The sequence below is a fragment of the Phragmites australis genome, chromosome 4 (genome assembly GCF_958298935.1).
Source record: "Phragmites australis chromosome 4, lpPhrAust1.1, whole genome shotgun sequence".
Classification (NCBI taxonomy): domain Eukaryota; kingdom Viridiplantae; phylum Streptophyta; class Magnoliopsida; order Poales; family Poaceae; genus Phragmites; species Phragmites australis.
The window spans coordinates 35,535,783-35,549,559 of record NC_084924.1 but is presented as its reverse complement, the minus strand read 5'-3'; the positions used below and the strand labels follow the sequence as shown (position 1 = coordinate 35,549,559).

At 43.7% G+C, this 13,777-nt stretch overlaps 1 protein-coding gene across 1 annotated transcript; it reads left to right on the top strand.

Annotated features, from left to right (window-relative positions):
• The first annotated feature begins 10,169 nt into the window (after positions 1-10,169).
• LOC133916238 (probable enoyl-CoA hydratase 1, peroxisomal) lies at positions 10,170-12,463 on the top strand. Its single transcript, XM_062359828.1, has 3 exons — positions 10,170-10,686; positions 11,282-11,564; positions 12,090-12,463. The coding sequence occupies exons 1-3, from the start codon at positions 10,265-10,267 to the stop codon at positions 12,189-12,191; spliced, it is 807 nt and encodes a 268-aa protein (XP_062215812.1). The 5' UTR covers positions 10,170-10,264; the 3' UTR covers positions 12,192-12,463.
• Positions 12,464-13,777: the final 1,314 nt, after the last annotated feature.

The following is a 13,777-nucleotide window of genomic DNA, read 5'->3' as shown; positions in this document are numbered from 1 at the left end:
CGTTCAATGAACAAGTGACCACACCACTAAACTTTAACCATGACTTGACAACACAATGTGACAACACTACCCAGCTTTTTCAAATCAGTAAATGACAACACGGGTACCAATAAACGTGGAATCTCTGACCATGGGCAACGACAAAACTGTCCTATTCTTCAAGATGGAATCCGATGCTCCTCCCGCCAGCTACGCCCATGCCCTAATTCCTTTCTTTAAGAGCGAATCCAATGCTCCTGCCTCCCCCAACTATAAGTAGCCAAACCTCCTTACGGAGAAGCATCGCTCATTTCTCATATCTCTCAAGTGCAATGTCTTCCTCAGCTCCATCGAGCCCACCAAAGAAACATTGGGGGACTACCGTACCTGAAGGTCTCGAACCACCAATGTGCTTCTGTGGTGACCTTTGTAAGCTCCGCGAGTCGCATGACATCTCATACACCTATGGACTATACTTCTTCATGTGTGCCAACTACGAGTATGACAAGCCTCGTAATGCAACAACTGGTTATCGACCGGTACGGTAACAGATGTCCGCCTCATCTCTTCCGATTACGCACCCTCTTTTACTAACCGCTCATCTTGTTCCATTTGTTCAGTCCCCTCCACCGCTCTGTGATTTTATTCAGTGGCTCGACAATGAGCAAAATGACTCACAGAAGCTGTGGGTCGACATGAACATGAGGTGGAGAAGGGAAGCGTACGCACGTCGGGAGTACGAGCAACAGCAAGAGGAACTTCGTCTCAAGCGGGAGGAAGAAGAGCGCACGAGGAAGGCGGCGCACGACCGTACCGTGGCTCAGGCTCGAGAGGCTGAGAGGGAAAGGAAGCGGGAGAGAGCCCACCGTGCTAAGATGGCAGGTCCCGATGCCCTCCGAAAGGAAAAGTATCCTAGATGCACGCAGTAGAGAGTACCTAATGTAACCCGACATACTTTCCTTCCCTAAGGCATATTATGATTAGGATCGGCGCACTAATAAGGTCTTAGTGCGAACTGTACATGCCACCTTTGTTTCCTCATCGTGTCGTCGTGGTTACAGTGTATTGTAATGTTTTCACCATGTGTTCAATACTATGTTTGTCCTCGTTCGCACCCCATACCCACGTAAAATGCTGCAACTACTAATTACTGATTTTTTCCTCCCGTTATTACATAACCTACTCCAAATTTAATTTCTTAATTTCCTTACACCCCTTCTTTTTTTTTCCTTCAATTAAAAAATAATATATTTTTATAGGATAAAATTAAAAAAAATTAATTTTACATGAAAAAATCCCCTAACCGCCCTCTCAGAGGGCGGCTAGGGGCTAACCGCCCCCCAGGGCCTAACCGCCCCCTGAGAGGGCGGTTAGCCCCTCTTGCCGCCCTCTGAGGGGGCGGTTAGGCCTACCGCCCTCTCAGGGGGCGGTTAGCACCCGTACCCGCCCTCTGAGAGGGCTGCAGCCCTCTGAGAGGGCGGTGGGCGCCTACTTTTGCAAATCTTTTCGCCGGGAATCTATTTATTTAAATTTAAACTCAAAAAAATATAAAAATAAAAAAACTTGAAAATCGGAGCGGGGGGTGTTCTTGAAGCCTGCCGCGTCTCTGTTCATTTGGATGGGCTTGTCAGACCCATGGGCTGAATATTTTGGGCCTTCTCGTACTGGTTCAGAATGATAGGACTGGCAGATTTTTTTTCTTTTTGCGTCGTCTGAAGTAAGACAGTTCCGATTTGATGTTGGGAGGGCCATATTCTTTTCAAGTGCAGCCTCGTTGCCATATGGTACGGTGTTTCTCCGATCTTGACCGACTCAAAAACTTAGATCGATATGGAAACTCTAGATGGTATGGTGCCCTTTCAGTCTCTACATGGCGAAGACCTCGTTCCACCAGAAGAGATCGGGGCCGAGGTCGCAGCCAAGCAGACCGCCTTCCAGTTGTTCTAGGCGGTCGAACCCCGAAATATTCCCGCCTGGATTTGATCCCAAGGTATCTCCTTCGACAGCACCTGAGACGCCCCGAGCGAGCCAACACCTTCGAAGAATCTATGCACTCAACGTCCTCCTCGGGCCCTCCCAGCAAAAGAAGGTTCCGAAGAGGCACAATGCTTCGGAGTGTGCAAATCCTACCAGTGCCTCCGACGCAGCCCTCGTGACGCCAACCGCACACGGGGAACCCCAAGTCCACTTCATCTAGGGAGGCGCAGTCGGAGCCACCCCGGCTCCGAAAAATAGTTCACCAGACGACCCCGACGGTCTCCCTAAAGGAAAGGAGGCCTTGGGGAAACCACAGGCTCTGAGGAACGCGGCCCCCAGCAGCAACCTCAACGTCGACCACAAGCTCCGGTACCCTCGGAGGCATACAGGTGTATCCTGCACGGACCAGGGCGCGGCCACAACACCAACGACTGCCGAACCCTCACGATCTTTCAGGAGGAGTACCTCGAACGACAAACAGGATACCTGGTCATAGTGGGAACCGACGAAGGACGGCATAGGGGTCGGAAGCCTAGGGCAAACTCCCGACAGATCCCTAGCCCTCTGACCCTACTCCGCCGCCACCAACTTCGCTACCGACAGTGCAATATCCCAGCGAAGAGGACTGAGTCAAGAACATTATCGTCAGGCTTCAGGCGAATTACCTTTGGAGCCAGGCAACGACTAAGGGTCGAGGGGGTCGAGGACCACCTCTCCCGACTAGCCTTAGGCTTCACCTCCGACAAACGCTGTCGCTAGGCTCCGGGCGGATTAACTCCGGAGCCGGGCAACGGCGAAGGGCTGAGGGGGTCGAGGACCACCTCTCCCGACTAACCTTCGGCTTCGCCTCTGATACACGCTGTCACCAGGTTTTGGGCGGATTACCCTCAGAGTCGGGCAATAACTAAGGGCCGAGAGGGTCGAGGACAAATCTCTCCCGGCCTAGCCGTAGACTTCGAAGCCTTCAAGCCTCATAATAGAGGCTTTATTCCGGCAAAGGTATGCCCACTATTACCTACAGATAATTCACCCAGCTGGTCTATCTTTTGTACAACACGATAAAAATATGTTGGAGGCCTCAACCTTACTGCTATAAGTTTTTATAGCAGATGGCCATTAGGTAGAAATGGTAAATTTAGATTATGTCCCTGTTTCGCAGTAAGTAGTAGAACTTAAGTTACATCTTCATCTGACATGAGTTATGAATAGTCGTCTGACCTAGCTATGTCTTATACTGCAATTAACTGCTCATTGCCAACAGTTGACTGTAAAACTTAACTAGTAACATAACCATGCAGAACTCACGCCTGCAGTTGCACCATATGCCTAGGTCACCCAGAGGGTAGATTTTGCCAGGGTGTCCTAGAAGGCATTGCGTAGCCTCGACGGTGTCGAAGCCACGCCTCGGGGGATACGGCTTTTCTGAAGACATCGGGATGTACAAGAAGAGGAAGAGGTCGGGTGCAATGGACGTGGATGCATTGACACGGGAGGTCACCCAGAAAGTTTACTCAAGCATCATGGGGCAGCTTGCAGCAAAGGGAATAATGATTTTCATGCCACAGGATTTTAGCCCCGAAACTGCAGGGAAGAGTAGCTGCACCTCCAGGGAGGTCAAGCAACAAGTAGCTGCTGTCAAGACCGAGCCGGATAAAATTGACCTGCTAGAAGGGTCCACGCCCTACAACCTTGTAATCAGGCCTGACAGGTATCACCTCGAGGTTGAAAGGGGCCAAGTGCTTCTAGGCGTCCGTATCTTACATACGGTCCCGATACGTGCAGGCTATGCTGTGGTTACGGTAGACATGGTACATAGTAATGCCACCGATCACGTGTTGGAGGTCCCCCCAATGAGAAAGTCATAACTCTTGATAAAGCTCTTCATCAAAGGATCCAGTAGAAGAGGGGCGACATCGTGGTCTCTAGTGCATCCCAGTCTGGACGAGCTCCAAGTGTGTGAGGAACAACATAATTATATACAATATAATGAGATGTTTGACTAATTAATTATGGTATTTGAATTGATCCACGTATTAACTTAGTACTTAAGAATAATTGCAGCTTACATTGCATTATGAAAGTGAAAAGTAAAACTTTACCATGGCCCACATGTCATGACTATTGTGCCAACCATTAGAGATGATTGCAGAAATTCACTTATAGGCCCACTAGTAAGTCAAATGCATTAGTACTATGGGCCATTGGATTGCATGTGGCAGCACACAGTACATCTGCCTCTAGTCTATCATGTAAAAAAAAAACTATAGGTGCCCAATGTTTTGTTTGGATAAAGTTCCAAGTCACTGATAAAGCATAACTTTTTACCTTGCTTATCCTCCACGTCATGTGGCTCTAGCAAAACCATTGTTTTCCATTTTTATCAGAACACCAAATCCATAGGCACCCATAGGCTTGTATGAGTTTAATTGTTTTGATTTAAGTCCACTGATACTACAGGACACTGACTATTGGGCCATCAAAGTAAATCTTGATACCTATATCAGTAGCGCACGTAGCTCAGTTTGGATTATCTTGGAGCAGGGAACACGTTAGCTTGCATGTTTATCATTGCACAATGCAAAACTTCCGTAGTGGCCAAGTCGTCGACGCTTATAAATAGAGTAGTAAACCACCTGCTACTGACCATCCACAACGAGTCTTCTTCCAACACTCACACACCTCCACTCAAGTCTTCCTCATACAATACACACGTGCACACACTTGCACTTCCATATTAGTATTAGTCAAGATCATTAGTATACCATTAGAGTGCTATAGCCTATAGATAAACTATAGTTTAGGTATTCTGTCAAATTATAGTCCGGGTTTTTTTTTGCCAAACATCGGTTTTCAAGCGTCGGTTCTGCTAAAATTTCATATCAGGACAAAGGCGCTATATCTTGGTTTTCTTAGTAAGAGGCAAGCTGCGTTCGACACCTCTATCCTATTACTATTATATTTTTATCAGCAAGCTGCGTTAACACCCGTCTTATTTATATCGTGCTTTTATCTGCAAGCTACGTTGACATCCTACTCTATTATTATTATACTTTTATCTACAAACTGCATTCATACCATCTTAGAGTAACATATTTATATCAGAATTATTGTCTGTTTATATTTTAATATTGTATTTTACGTTATTATGAATTATTATCAATTAATATTACAGTTAGATGTTATATTTTATTTAATGTTTGTATTTCTAGAATAGAAATACATATGTTCAATCAATTATTCATATTGTTGTCGATCACTAATAGTAGAGTGGATACTGACGTGGACAGTCGATACATTTTGAGTTACCGGGAGTGCCTAGTAAAAGATCTAGTCATGTAGCCGGGACTATATTATTCACCTGTATGGTGTGGCACGTGCATTGAAAGTATCATTTGGGACTGTCCATAGGAAAAGCTCAGGCCTCGTCGTGGTACAAAACACTACGTAATATTAGTGATTAGACAATCTCTGTAGAGTTAAATAAATAATGAAAATTTGATATTAGAATAATTTAGGTTTATTTATACATGCAATGTCTTTATCTTGCTGAGTATTTTATACTCATAATTGTTTTGGGTGTTAAACGCAGAATCTCAAGGTCATGATCAAGACAACGACGACTAAATGCTATATGCGGGAAATTTTGGGATATATCAATAGTGTAGTGTTTAATAATTTGTTTACATCAAAATAAGTTGTATAAGTAGACACTTAATCATGTAAATTATGAATTCTTATATAAATAAAGCTTCCGCAAGTTGCTCTGTAAACCACTGATTTTATTTGAGTATTTTTGCCTTAACATGGTTATGGGTTTTTAATCCATAATTATGTGGCAGCTGTTGCGTGGGCCCGTGTACGGGGCGTGACAAAGTGCACCGCCGCCGCCCGCTCACTTCCAGAGAAGGTAGCTGCTTTCTCTTCCTCCAGAGAAGCTGGCTTCACCGCATTCTCCTCCGCATCCGGCAGCCTCGCATCCAAACCTAATACCGTCTCCCCGAGAGAGGCCAAAAAAGAAGAAGGAAAAGGAGGTCGAGAAGAAAGGCTCTAAGAAGCCCCTGCTGGAGATGTCGAAGGCCATTGTACTAGCAAAGTCGAAGGCCATTTTACCAGTGAAGTAGTCCACGGACATTGCACCAGTGTGGACTCAGGCCAATATGAAATTCAAATATGGGAAGCCCTTGATGACGGTAGATGAGCTAGCAAGGGCGGGAAAAGCATGTGTCGACCTGCATAATTACTACGTACATGCTTGTAAAGACAGCAATGCTCAATCTATAGTCGTACAGTACAAACGACGACACTTCTTAAGTGATCAAGATGGCTACTTCATTGTGGGTTTCAATGACTTATACGACCTCTTCAACCTTGATGGCCTGGATGTATCGTTATTACATGTCTTCACATTATAAGTCCCTTGATACTGGATATTTATTAATTAATACCATTAAATCTTGAATCTAGCTGTGTTCTTATATGTAGACACTTGATGAAAGAAATAATGAAGAACAAGGATCACGTCGCATTTCTTGACCCTGAGGCCATTACAATATCGGTCATCCAACTTCACCCCGACTACGCTGTGAATCATGTGGCCAGGGCAATGAAACAATACTCAAAAGTGAAGTACCTGATGGGCGCCCACAACACCAGTGGCCATTGGATCTTACTTAACATTTGCCTCGAGTGAGACTTGGTGTTCTACGTCAACTCGTCAAGACCAATATCTACAAAAAGACAAACTTAGATCACGTGATTATAGCGTTGTAAAACAACTCCTTGACACGTAAGTTCTGCCTGTCTTAGTTCACATATTAAACTTTTCTAACATTCAAAGACTCTATAATCGATCCCTCTTTATGCAGGGCTTTTGACAAGTACCTTCGAGCTCAACCTGACTACGACGCGAAAGCCGTTCGCAAGCTGATACACAAGACCGGGTATACGGTAAGTGCTACCAAACAGATTACCAAATATTCTCTGTTGATGTTTTTTTCCTTTTCATCTAACAGTAAAGTTTCTTTTTCAGCAGTGCCACCAACAACCACTGGGTAACACCTGCGGATTCTATGCTGCATGGAACATACTCCTCACGCTCCGAGCAAAGAATATCAAATCCCCTGATGTAAGTTCATTACAAGATTATTCATAACTAATTTTAGTAATTAGTTTAATTCCATGATAACATGACATTGGTTACGCGTTAAATTATACAGAAATACAAGTGTATGTTTCTCGACACCGGAGCACTCCCAGATAGTCGACGACGGATCGCTGAGTTCATAGTGTCTGAAGTCATCAACCCACAGGGCGAGATCCACTATAGAAGCTCTAGGTTGTAAAGTCTTATGTAATTATGAGTTGATCGGAACTTTATAACATTTGTGATTCTGTAATGAATTCATTTGAACTCTGTAGTATTTGCAATTATGTGATGAAGCGAGTTCTTATACAAGTGTGTTTGTCGATATGTATTTAGATGCGTTGCTATTGTTTACAGGGAGAAGACGGTTGCCAAATCCTGGCTATGTTCCAGGATGCAGCCAGGAAACAGCTCATTCCTACAGGGCAAAAGAAACATAAGTGACGGGTAAACTGTCTACCCGTCATTTATGTTATTTACGTCACTTATGTTTTTCTCCCAGTACATACGTGAAAGCTATAAGTGACGGGTGAAAGTTCACCCGTCACCTATAAATTTCTCCTTAGCACATGCGAGACGTTCATAGGTGACAGGTAGCAGTTGTTACCCATCACATTTGTTCATCATTGGTGACGGGTCCCTATCCATCACCAATGACTAGTCATCAGTGACACGTTTAGGGTGACGGGTAGTGTCCCTATCGACTACGGCTGGATAGGAGTCAGTACCTCACCCTTATATAAGGCGGAAACGTTGGGGGGCACGGAGTAACAACAACACAACTAAGAGAACACGATGAAAAGAGAGAGGCAAGCATCAAGACCCTAACAGAGGAGCTACTCGACTACTTTGGCCCTAAGTTAGAGTAGATCCGATCCGCTCCTTGTAATAGTTTTAGTCACATTGCTTGTACTCGAGATCATCAATATACGACAGCAATACCCCAACATGACGTAGGATATTACTCCAATCGAAGGATCAAACCTGTATACATCGTTTATCTCGTCTCGTGATTAATTCCTACACTCGAAGGTACCCAGTCAATTTACAGACATATTGTCAGAAACTAATCTTCGACACTACCATAACTTGTGAATGAACATGTTAATTTTATTTTACAAACGAATACTTGTTCTGAAATTAAAGTTCAATGCATTGCTAGTGAGAAAAGAGAGCTGAAATTGCTATATTCTCTAAATACTTTAGGTTATATTGAATTTAATGTTCTCGATGATCTAAATAGTTTAGAGAAGAATTTAAAACTTAAGTTTGACTTATCATGCTTATCACATAATGCTTTTCATGTTATTGATAAATATAATGATAAATTAGAGTATATGGTGCATCAAGTTTATATTTGTTTAGATATGAAATATTCTATTTTTTACCACCAAGTGATAATTTAGAGGACTTTAGTAGCACCATTAATATCATGTCAAGTTTTTCTAGTTATACTTGCAACCCACCGAATAGTTTACAAGAATAAAAACGTTGTTGGCTGCTATCGTACACCGCAACCATTGCTTCAACTTACTTTGTACAAAAGATACAAATTTATACCAAGTTACAATGCAATATCACTTCTTTTAAAGAAGGGGAGCAAGAAGTGACATGTACAAATATTATACCAATATTTTCCACTATGGCCAATTATGATCAGATACAATAGTTGCAAAGAGAATCACAATTGTTTGATAAAGAACTTATAATATTACATAACGAGAGTTCCTTACGTATTTTATTTTGTGTAGAAATATATGGTCAAAATAATATTATACGCAAACCGAGGACGGTTTGTTATAAAGAACAGAAGCATGATGAGAACATGACTCCTTTAGATACACACAAGGTAAACTTGTCCCTCGTTGTTCATACTTTCTTCGTAAAGAATAGGATACTATTAAGTTTTTATATTGTTTTGTGTTGTTTTGATGCTTAGGAATATGCGAGAAGCATCAGAAGCTCACCTGAACGTCATCACTCGAATGTCAAGTCTACTCGGATTTAAAGTCAAGCTCTCATCAAACTACAAATTCTACTCGGAGTCTTAAGATATCATGTCAGTAAAACGGACATAACTCTCACATACGGAGTTCGATCGAGTCGATCTTAACTTCCTGGAAAGCTTATGATGAGCTCTTTTTAATTGATCTGGTCTCGACCAAATATTCCTTATAGTTTAGTCAGAGTCAATAAAATAAGGTGTTACGTCGCTGTTTTGGGCCTTATCGAGCCTTGTAATCGTGTCGAGGTCAGAATTCTGGTTATGTACGTCTCTATCTATGGCTGCACAACTCTATGCCGATCTCCTCACGTCCTCCCTATTATACAGTAGCCGTCATAGTTTAGACTCAGATTTTGCTTAGATTATTCTGTTTTAAACAGTTTCACCGTATATCGTTTTGTGGAACTCAAACTCGAGTACTTCATTGATAATCAGCAATATTCAGATTGTATCTACATGTTCTTACTTATACTCTTGATTCGCTTGCAGAAAAAGTTTTTTTAGCGAGATCAACCGCATCTTAACATGATTGATAATTACGGAGTAGTGATATAGTGGTTACGAGAGTTCTCAATCTATCTTAATTAGAGTCTTTAGATCATCAACATTAAAACTCTACCAAATCAACTTTTCATATTACATTTTAAATCAACCAGCCCCCATCTCTATCTGGCCTTCTTCTTCGGTGTAGCATGATTCTTGCTAGCGAGGATGATCTCTGGTGTCTCGTTCTTCGGATGAGATCGGGTGCGACAAAAAAATGTCGTGACCCATTCTGATGAACACGTCCGCCTCTGCTGTGAATCTGTGATGCGGCGGCGTTTCCAGCCTAGTCTGTGTAAATAAAACAGAAGCACCGTGATTTACGTCGCCGTACGATGTTTCGGTCTCACCGTCTCTCAGCTGCACTTTTCACTATTTACACTGGCAAGTGACACGTCACCAACGTTATCAGCACACACGAGTAGCGTTGGTGCGCTCCACATGCAAGTAAACACACCTGACCGCGTTCCATGTCGTGGGCTCGACGCGCGGTGTGACCCACGCCACGCTAGGCAAGTCAAAAATGGATCGCTTGCACGAGCACAGACCCGGAAGCTAACCCAGACCGGCGCACCAAACTGAGACGCTAACCCAAGTAACCCAACACACCCAGATCGATGGGCGCTGCATCGCCGGACTCCGGCGACCTCATCCTGGTGGAGCCGGCGAGGCCAGGGTCCCCGGTCGCCGTGGTTACAATCAACCGGCCCGCGGCGCTGAACGCGCTGACGCGGCCGATGATGATCTCCCTGGCCGCGGCATTCCGGCGGCTGGGCGCCGACGACGGCGTGGCGGCGGTGGTGCTCGCGGCCCGGGGCCGCGCGTTCTGCTCCGGGGTGGACCTGACGGCGGCGGAGGAGGTGTTCAAGGGCGACGTGAAGGACCCCGCCGCCAACCCCGTCGCGCAGATGGAGCTCTGCCGCAAGCCCATCGTCGGCGCCGTCGCGGGGTTCGCCGTCACGGCCGGTTTCGAGATCGCCCTCGCTTGCGACATCCTCGTCGCCGGCCGCTCCGCCAAGTTCCTCGACACCCACGCCAAGTGCGGTCTCGCCCTCTTCTTTCATCTCACGATCTGCTCGAAACTAGTATACTGTATAACTTGGCTGTTCTTGGAATTAGGATCACAATACCTTCTTTAGTCTGTTCAATTATTTGTCAGGGGCGCAGTAACTACAAAATTTGTACTAGGTGAGCTCGGTACCTATCTCATTAATACCCCATCTGGTAAGAATCTAGTGTGCGATGCACTAGAAAACAGAAAAGACTGAAAACCCTTGCTTTTGGGGAGAACCCGCTAAGTTCGCATTGTTTGGGACATGGGGAGAACACGGGAAACTTGGTTGGAAGGATCTTCCACTGTCTTTTAGTAATGCTGTCTAGAGAACATAAGATTGCCTGGAATAGTTCCATACAAAAGACACAATCCTTCAATTTTCAGAAGGTGAAAACTTGATATTGGAGCTTTTCCTTTGCTTGACCAGAGTTTGCACTGAAACACTGCATATGTTCTCTACTATCTTCAGACAATACCTTTTTACTCTCCTACATATAGCTCTTGCTTGGATTAATACCATTGCTATTTCACTTGTACACTTAGGATGTGCTCAAATCAATCTCTGGTCAATGTGATGTAGGTTTGGGATATTTCCTTCCTGGGGTCTTTCGCAGAAGCTTTCTCGTGTCATTGGGCCAAATAGAGCACGGGAAGTGTCACTAACCTGCATGCCCGTCACTGCTGAAATGGCGGAGAAGTGGGGGCTTGTTAACCATGTTGTGGATGACAATCAGGTGCTGGGTAAGGCAATAGAGGTTGCTGAGGCCATTGCGAGGAACAACCACAACTTAGTTGTGTTGTACAAATCGATTATAAATGATGGGCTCCAGTTGGACTTGGAACATGCTCGATCTCTTGAGAAGGTGCGAACTTATACGTTGCAGTGTACATAATTACTTAACTGCACCTCAATGTTTTCATAATCAAAGTTTCTTTGCAAATTATATATGATTTAAAATTGCTGGATGTTACTAGACTTGTGCATAATTTGAACAACAAAGCATATATGCCAGTGGAAAACTATTGGTAGAGTTACGACAATTCTCTCCATTAGAAAATTTAACGACAGAGCATAAATGTGAGTGGAAAACTATTAGTAGAGTTACGGCATTTCACTCCATTGGAAATGTCCATCTAATATCCTCAGAAACCTGAAGAATGGATGGAGACTTCAATTTTTATTTTGGTGATAATGAGCAAAAATTCTAGCTGAATATTGTGTTTAGTGGTTGTCGTTGATCCTGAAAGCTGGCTGTGGTCTATGGCATTTTATTGGTATTATTAACAGAAAAAATGGAGATTGCTATGTAATTTATTTTATTGATGTGGGCATGTGGCTATATTTAGCAAATGCATGTGTCTCATATCTTTATGATTCCAATTTCCAGGAGAGAGCTCACAACTATTACAATGGCATGACAAAGGAGCAATTCACGAATATGCAGAAATTCATTCAGGGCCGGAGTTCTAAAGCACCATCAAAGCTGTAGACGCCATGCTGTGTCTATCACTGAACGGTCCATGTACTATATAGGGCTGCTGAAAGTGTGTTTAATAATGTGAAAAACAAACCATGCCTGTGTGACATATACAGAGAGGGTGGCATCTCATGTGTACGGGAAAGCCGCGTTCTTTTACGTATGAAGGTTCTGATCAGGGCTCACCACGGTCTAAACATGTGTTGTAATTAGCTGCCAACATCTGTTGATTTCTCTTGTCTCCTTGTGATGCTAAAAACGGTTGGTCGCTGGGTTATGTTGTATCTTCCCTCTCTCCCATGTTTTGCTTGTGGTTTGATGGAAAATGGTGTAGGAAGTTGGCTGGTATCGCTACGGTGTAAACGATCTGTTTGCAAGTGTCGGAAATATTTCTAAGGAAATCTTGGCCTAGACATGGGATAACAGCAGGCCGGACATGGCGCTAAGAAAGTGCAACAGAGCACAAAAACGGTTGCTAACACACATTCTTGGGAAAGTTCCAACGAAGCAGACAACCCCGAAATGGATTGCAATCTTTTGTCACAGTAGTGTGCATCTAGTACAATAGTGAGTTATTGTTCGAACTGGATGATCTTTAACTTGGAAAGTTAGAATACCAAGTTCAAAGGCTCTTGCTTGAACACATCAAGCAGTCCAGCATGGATGCAGACCTTCTACACTAGCAACTAGCCCCGACAGAGGTGCACAGTATATATGCATTAGGGATATGTCCCTACTATCCAATCTGCGCAAACGGTCCAAATCAACATGTTACAGTACCTATGGAAAAAAATAGCTAGTACTCTTTCTTCGAACATGAAAAAATCGGCACTCTCTTAATGCTATTTTGCTAGGCAAAAATCTAAAAATAGACAACATACGGTATTGTATTTGCAAAAATAGACAATATATTAACGTATTTACAGATTTAACATTTATATTCAGCACCTCGTTCATCGAAAACCCGGTTTCAGTACGCGAGGCACCGAAAAAGGTGGACCCGATAGTTTTCAGGACCTAAGGTGCCGAATACCGTACTGTGTATCGTATTCAGTACTTGAGTTGCCGAAAATGGCCTGTATTCGGCACCTCATATGCTGAATACTCTGAACAGTGCTATATTCAGCACCTCAAGTGCTGAATATAGGCCGGCCCCCGTGTGCGGCTTTCAACGCCTCACGTCGCTTCTTGTCGCTGCTTTTGGTGCGGTTGTGACATGTGCGAGGTCTCGTGCTAGTTTTGGTGCTAAATAAATGAGCTTGCTGGCTTTAGTTGAGAAGCATCAGCGTGAGAAGAGAAGTGGGCAGCAGCAGAGTTGAGAAGTATCAGCGCGAGAAGAGAAGGGAGCAGCAATAGAGGAGCAACGTGAGGAGTAGCAGCAGAGGAGCAACGCCCTCACGTAAGTACTTAGATTATATAGTTAATTAATACTTACATTAGAGTAATTAGAGTACTTAGATTATTTGTTTATTCCGTTGAGAAGTAGATTTGCTTAGCTCTTCGGAAGTAGATTATTTGCTTAGTTTTATTATAGGAATTTGATTAGTCAATGTAAGTAGAGTATTAATTAGTGTAATTAGATTATTCTCTAAGTATAA

Bases quoted from the DNA above. Each gene is read 5' to 3' on its own strand.
- LOC133916238 (XM_062359828.1), top strand. From the start codon at position 10,265: ATGGGCGCTGCATCGCCGGACTCCGGCGACCTCATCCTGGTGGAGCCG. The intron at 10,687-11,281 runs GTGCGGTCTCGC...AATGTGATGTAG, and splicing joins TTCCTCGACACCCACGCCAA to GTTTGGGATATTTCCTTCCT. The intron at 11,565-12,089 runs GTGCGAACTTAT...TCCAATTTCCAG, and splicing joins ATGCTCGATCTCTTGAGAAG to GAGAGAGCTCACAACTATTA.